The sequence below is a fragment of the Eimeria maxima genome, genomic scaffold, assembly GCF_000499605.1.
Source record: "Eimeria maxima Weybridge genomic scaffold, Emw_scaff1033, whole genome shotgun sequence".
NCBI lineage: Eukaryota > Apicomplexa > Conoidasida > Eucoccidiorida > Eimeriidae > Eimeria > Eimeria maxima.
In genome coordinates, this window is record NW_013563373.1 from 1 (window position 1) to 7,500 (window position 7,500).

At 43.8% G+C, this 7,500-nt stretch overlaps 1 protein-coding gene across 1 annotated transcript; it reads left to right on the top strand.

The window, feature by feature from the left end:
• Positions 1-2,531: 2,531 nt before the first annotated feature.
• Positions 2,532-6,329, top strand: EMWEY_00047530 (hypothetical protein, conserved; the record flags this gene model as incomplete). The annotated part of the gene is made up of 1 exon (XM_013477210.1): positions 2,532-6,329. One exon carries the CDS (start codon positions 2,532-2,534, stop codon positions 6,327-6,329), a length of 3,798 nt encoding a protein of 1,265 aa, XP_013332664.1.
• Positions 6,330-7,500: the final 1,171 nt, after the last annotated feature.

Sequence of the window (7,500 nt, forward strand, 5' to 3'; positions counted from 1 at the left end):
TATATATATATATATATATATATACAGCTCCCCTTCCCTATTTATTTATTTACTTATTTATTTATTTATATTTATTTATTTATTTATTTATTTATTTATTTATTTATTTATTTTTCTTGCTGCAGCCCTTTATTAGCGCAGAGAGCCGCAATAAAATATTTTTTTTGCCCAAAAAAATTTTCTTAAAGAATTTTTTTAGATGGACAGAGTTACCCTCATGGATCCATAAACCCTAAACCCTAAACCCTAAACCCTAATTATTATATAATGTAGATATTTGTTTATTTATTCTATATATTAATACAGCAGGAATATATGAAGGGTTTATGGAGGGTTTAATGAGGGTTTATTAGGGTTTATTAGGGTTTATTAGGGTTTATTAGGGTTTATTAGGGTTTATTAGGGTTTATTAGGGTTTAGGGTTTATTAGGGTTTAGGGTTTATTGAGGGTTTAGGGTTTATTGAGGGTTTAGGGTTTATATAAAGGGGAGTTTCCCTTTATTGTAAACAAACAATAAAATGCAAAAATAAATTCTTCTTTTTGTTTTTATTAAAAGAACAACAAAATTTATTTATTTATTTATTTATTTATTTATTTATTTATTTATTTATTTATTATAATGCATACAATTATTTATATATATACACATGCATGCCTGCATGCATGCATGCATGCATGCATGCATGCGCTGTATAATATATTTATATACACCTTATATATAAACATGTTATCCGGTGTACGTTAGCTACAGACTAGCAGGGAATCTATAAGCAGCAGCAATTAGTAGCAGTTGTTGCTGCAGTTGCTGCTGCAGTTGTTGCTGCAGTTGCTGCTGCAGTTGTTGCTGCAGTTGCTGCTGCAGTTGCTGCTGCAGTTGCTGCTGCAGTTGTTGCTGCAGTTGCTGCTGCAGTTGCTGCTGCAGTTGCTGCAGTTCCTAGCAACATATGTTGCAGGGAGAGATGTTTAGGCTTTTTTATTCCTTTTTCTTTCTTTTTTCTTCTTTTTCTCCTTATAAGTAGAAATAAGGAGTAGATCTATTAGTACTATTTACCTATTATTGCTGCTGCATGCAAATAAAAAGAAGAAAAAAGAATATTTTTGTGCAAAGTTTCTTCTTATTAATAATAATAAATACAAAAATAAGACAATTAATGGGTATAAAATAACTCTTCTAAGGAACTGTAGTAATTAACCATTTAATTAATATATATTTTATGTTTATTTAATATAAAAGGGGCAAAAAATACATTTTATTAATTATTTTATTTAATTTTTATTCTTTTTTTATTCCTTTATAGTGTCCTTAGGTGTATGTACAGCTTCGTACCGCTCTCCTCATCTGTACGAAATAGGAAAAGGGGGTAAATGCAGTAAAAAATGGGAAGAAGACAGGTAAAAAAGAAGAGAAAAAGGATAAAAAAGATTAGATAATATAATTAAATAAATTAGCTAAGAAAAGCAATTAGTTTTTAGTCAAGAAGACAGAACTTGCAACAGGAAAGCTGATGCCATAGTGTGCACAGTGCGGATGGGAGAGGGGAAGGGAATAAAAAAGGGTAAAATACCAATAATTAAGGTATTATTAATTGATTAAATGAATTTAAATGTATTTTATTGTTTATTTTCTTTTTTTTATAACAAAAAAGAACATAAAAACTCCTTTTTATCCTCTGATTAGATGAGCAGCTCGATGCAGCGCATACAGAATCAATACAAGAACATTCAATATTGAATAAGGGGTAAATTGTTGATCTTTTTCCTCCCTTACCTCTCCTATGTTTGTTTCCTTTATCTTTTTATTAAATAAAGGATATTTAAGCATAAATTCCCTTTAAATAGAGTATTTTTTGCCATATATAGATATATATTCAGCTCCTCTTCTTGCTTCCTCTGGTGTATACACTACAGCCGCTTTCTTCTCCAGCTTTCGTGAGCTACCCCACCATCAAAGAAAGCTTACTTCTGTTTTCTTTTCTCCTGCGGTGTATCTGCAGCGTCTTTAATTACTTTTTCTTCCTTTTTACTTCCTTAGTCTCCTGTTGCTCATTTTCTTCCTCGTTACCTGCAGTGGCTCCGCCACCTCCCGCTAGGGTGTCGAGGGTGAGCGAGCTTCGTTGAGATCTGCATCAGCAGCAACAGCAGCAGCAACAGCAGCAGCAACAGCAGCAATAGCAACAGCAGGTAAAACAGAAACAGAAGATCAGGACTAGCAGCATTGGGCTGATTATAAGCAACAACGGCATCAGGATCTACCCAAGAGTGTACAACAGCAGCAGCAGCAGCAGAAGCAGCAGCAGAGTGAGCCATTGGATCATTGCTGCTGTTTGCATTGAATCGCATTGATAGGAACTGGCAGCAGCAGCAGCAGCAGCAGCAGCATAATAATCATCAACAGAGTGTTGCTGCATGCTCTTGCCTAAACCCTAAACCCTAAACCCTAGTTTTTACACAGGACTAGCAAGAAGAAGAAGAACAACAACAACAACAACAGCAGCAGCAGCAACGGGAACAACAGCAGCAGCAGCAGGCCATGGAGCCCGGTAGTAGAGGAGAGTCTGCTGTTGAGACAAAGGAGACACAAACAGCAGCAGGAAGCCGTCTCTATGATAGTGATGTATCCTTAGCTTATTCAGATGAGGAGACACGGCTGCTGCCTACAGCAGAAGGAGATGCAGCAGCAGCAGCAGCAGCTGCTGCTGCTGCTACTGCTGCACTAGTTGAAGCGGAAGATGCAGCTATAGGGATACCCCCAGGTGCAACAGGAGCAGCAGAAGGGAAAGCAGCTGCAGGCAGCAGCAGCAGCAGCAGGAAATGGGGAATTTTTGGATTTGTGGGGCTGCTGCTGCTGCTGAGCTGCATGCAGGGTCTGCACCTATCTAATAGGTTAAGGAAACCAGAGAAGCAGCCGCTGCTGACTGAGGAGGAGCAGCAGCAGCTGCTGCTGCTGCAGCAGGTTAATTCACGATTTGGTGGTGCAGATGCAGCAGCAGAAACATTCTTAGCTCATGACAGTTTTGCTGCAGATACACCCGACGCAGCAGCAGCAAGAAGAAGCTTTGAGTCCCTGCTGCATAAGGTGCAGGTGCTGCAGCAGCGACAGGAGCAGCAGCAGCAGCAGAAGTCTATGGGTACAGCAATAGCTGCTGCATTAGGTGCAGCAGGTGTAACTGCAGCTGCAGGTATATTACCTAATGCAGCAGCAGCAACAGAAACAGCAGCAGCAACAGCAGCAGCAGCAGCAACAAAGCTAGATAGATGGGAGACGCTGCTGCTGCAGGGGTCCCTCCTCTTTTCTGATTTGCATGCACTAGAGAGGGCCAGTGGTGTTGCTCCTTATAACCCTATACGTCTTGGCTTCCGTATACCTGAGCAGCAGCAGCAGCAGCAGCAGCAGCAACAGCAGCAGCAGCAGCAGCAGGAGGGTGTGTGTAAGCCGCAGCAGCCTAGAGGAAATAAATTCCTTGGGGATTTAAGGAGAGTACCATTTGCTGTTCCTGAGGAAGCAGCAGCAGAAGGAGGTGATGCTGCTGCTGCTGCTGCTGCTGCTGCTGCTGAGGCACAGCAGCAGCTGCAGAATAGATATGAGGAAATAAAATCTTGGCTAGGAGAGATGGAGGAAGAATTATCTTTATTAAGAATAGCTGAGCAGCAGCAGCAGCAGCAGGAAGCAGCAGAGGAAGCAGCAGCAGAAGGTGCAACAGAAGAAGGTATAGCAGCAGCAGCAGCAGCAGCAGCAGATAGACCTTCTGCTGCAGCACAAGAAATTGATGGGGCTTTGCGCATGCTAGCAAGGATGCGTACAGCAGCAAATAACTATAATAAAGTATTGCATGCAAGAACTCTTCGTGAGGCAGATGCTGCTGCTGCTGCTGCAGTTGCTGCATCTGTTGCTGCACCACCTATAGTACCACAGATCCCTCCTAATGCACAAGGATCTGCTGCTGCAGCAGCAGTAGCAGCAGCAGCAGCAGCAGCAACAATAAATAATAAATATATTCCTCCATGGGTACAACAATTATATAAATATAATAAGGATACAACTCCTGTCTCTCTTATTAGATTAAGACAAACAATAGATGCACAAGGATATCCTGATTTTGTTGCTGATGCTGTTGCTGCTGCTGCTGCTGCTGCTGCTGCTGATAAAGAAGCAGCAGGAGCAGCAGGAGAGTCTTCTTCTGACCCCTCAAAAGCAGCAGCATCCTCAACCACCAGCAGCAGCAGCAGCAGCAGCAGCAGCAGCAGCAGCAGCAGTGAATGGTTAAAGGATATAGAGAAATTATTAGATCGTAGTGTATATTATGCAGAAAAGAAGGAGAAATTAACAGAAGAAGACAAGAAGAATAAAATAAATAAAAATATAAATAAGAATATAAATATAAATAATAATATAATAAAAAAAACAAGAAAACTTTTTTCTATTGAATTGCATGCAGAATTATTATTAGCATTATTTAATTCTTCTTCTCCTTTTATTAGATATACAAATACATTAGAGGAAGCAAGATTATATACTCCTTTTTATCAGCAGCAAATAGCAGCAAAAGCAGCAGGAAATGATCCAATAGCAGCAGCACAAATTGCAGCAGAAATAACAGGAAAAGATGCAGCAGCAGCAGCAGCAGCAGCAGCAGGAATAGAAGCAGCAAGTCGTGAATTAGTAGAAGCATTGAATCGTCAGGCTCGTTTCTCAGCTAGATGGTTACAATTAATAAATGGATCCAGCAGCACCAGCAGCAGCAGCAGCAGCAGCAGCAGCAGCAGCAGCAGCAGCAGCAGCAGCAGCAGCAACGGGTTCTGGATGCTGCAGCAGGCAGAGCAGCAAGCACTAACCCTTTTCTTACAGAATATAGGTAATCGTGTAATACTAGAGAAAGCATTAGGACATTTATTAACAACAGCAGCAATGAATCCTGCTGCTGCAGCAGGAGTAGCATCATCAGCAGCAATGGGTGCAGCAGCAGCAGGTGTCCCAGGTATATCAACATCAGCAGCAGCAGCAGGAGGAGCAGGAGGAGCAACAGGAGAAGAAAAAGTTCGTTCTTATTATAATACTACGCATGCATTAGCTACATTAACTAATACAAATATAAGGGCAATAACAAGAGGAATACTTATACACAAAAATATCTTACCTCCTTGGTCCTCTGTTCTTCCTAAGTATTCATGTACAGATATTAAGTCCGATCTAGGCAAGAGCACCAGCAGCAGCAGCAGCAGCAGCAGCAACAGTAAGAGCACTGGTAGCAGCAGCAGCAGCAGCAGCAGCAGCAGCAGCGGACAGGCAGCAACAAAAGTCTCAGCACAGGAGATGCTGCAGCGATTTACAGCATTCGTAGCAATGCAGAAAGCAAAGAACGCACAGGCTGGTGCTGCTCCTGCTGCTCCTGCTGCTACTGCTGCTGCGGCTCCTCCTCGTGCTGCACCTGCTCCTGCTGCACCGGCTCCAACTGCACAGACACAGGCTCCAGCAGCAGCAGCACCAGCAGAAACAGCTCCTGTTGCAACACCAGCAGCACCAGCAGCACCAGCAAACGCAGCTACTACAGCAGATGCAGCACCAACAGAAGCAGCACCTGCAGCAACAGCAGCACCTGCAGCAACAGCAGCAGCAGAAGCAGCAGAAGCAGCAACAGCAGCACCTGCAGCAACAGCAGCTCCTTCAACAGAAGCAGCTCCTGCAGCAACAGCAGCACCCGCAGCAGAAGCGGCTCCTGCAGCAACAGCCGCACCTGCAGCAGAAACAGCTCCTGCAACAGAAACAGCAACACCAGCACCTGCAGCAGAAGCAACTCCTGCAGCAACAGCAGCACCTGCAGCAGAAGCAACTCCTGCAGCAACAGCAACACCTGCAGCAGAAGCAGCTCCTGCAACAGAAGCAGCAACAGGAGAAACTCCTGCAGCAGCAGCTCCTGCAGCAGAAGTAACAGAAGCTCCAGCAGCAGCAGCAGCAACAGAAGAAGCTCCAGCAGCAGCAGCAACATCCGAAGAAGCTCCTGCAGCAGCAGCAGCAGCATCACAAGAATCTCCTGCAGCAGCAGCAGCAACAGAAGAAGCTGCTAACGCAGCAGCAGGAGATGAAGCTGCAGCAGCAGCAAAAGAAACTCCAGCAGCAGCAACAACAGAAGAAGCTCCTGCAGCAGCAACAACAGAGGAAGCTCCTGCAGCAGCAGCATCACAAGAAGCTCCTGCAGCAGCAGCAGAAGCAGCTCCTGCAGCAGCAGCAGAAGCAGCTCCTACAGCAGCAGCAGAAGCAGCTCCTGTTGTACCAGCAGTAGCAGGAACGGAGGGGGAGGGGGAAATGGGTGAACAAGAAGGAGATGCATAAATATGAACAGTAGCAGCAGCAGCAGCAGCTGCTGCTGCAGCAGCAGCAGCAGCAGCAGCAGCAGCAGCGTGAGATATTAGGGGTGTATCCTTTGCCTTTTTATTCTTCTTTCTTAATTATACCTTTAGGGGATGTACAATGATATAACAAAAGAAATATAAATAAATCCTTGGGGGCCCCCAAGGGTATGGGGCCCCCAAGGGTGTGGGGCCCCCAACAGAACCCCTGGTGGTGGAGGGGGGCCTTGTACGGGCCCCATCATACACCACCGGGGGGCCCCAAAGGAGGGGCCCCTCATGGCAAAGAACCATATATCCCTTCCCCTTTTATCATGACAGCTTACTGAGGGGGCCCCAAGAGGCCCCCTCGGGGCCCCCTGGGGGGGCCCCTTGGATGGGGGGGGCATCAGAGGACCCCAAGAGGGGCCCCTCAATCAAATGTATATGGAAAGATGGGTAGGGAGGGTACTCTACCCCTTTGGGGGCCCTAGGGGCCCCTATGGGGGGCCCCCTAGAGGAGGATAAACGATGAATATATTAATAGTATAGTAATAAAAAGGGTACAGAATGCATGCATTAATTATATAAAGAAATAAATGGGGCTTTTTGCTGCTGTATTAAGGAGGACAAAGAGAAGAAAATATGTATAGAAAAAAGAAGGAAAAAGAAGAAAAAAGAAGAAAATAAATAAACATTTTCTTCCCTTAATTATGCAGTAATTTGTTTTATTTATTTTTTATATAAATAATTAATAATATATATTTATTCTCTTTAATGCTAGTTTTGCTGCTGCAGCAGCAGCAGCAGCAGCTGCTGCTGCTGCTGTTGCTCCCCGTATATTGTATATATAGTGTATAATATATAAATAGATAAATAAATAAATAAATAAATAAATAAATAAATAAATAAATAATATATATACATATATAAACTTAAATATTACTGGGTGTACCAGTTATGTAAAATGTTTCTGCTGCATGCAACACAGCAGCAGCACCTCGACGACGTGCTGCTGCATGCAGCGCAGCAGCAGCAACTGCTGCTGCTGCATGCAACACAACAGCAGCACAGTACCTATTATTGCTGCAGCAGCAGTACCTGTTGCTGCGGCGTCACCTGCTGCTGCTGCTCCTGCTCCTGCAGCAGCAGCAGCAGCAGCAGCACCAAATGCA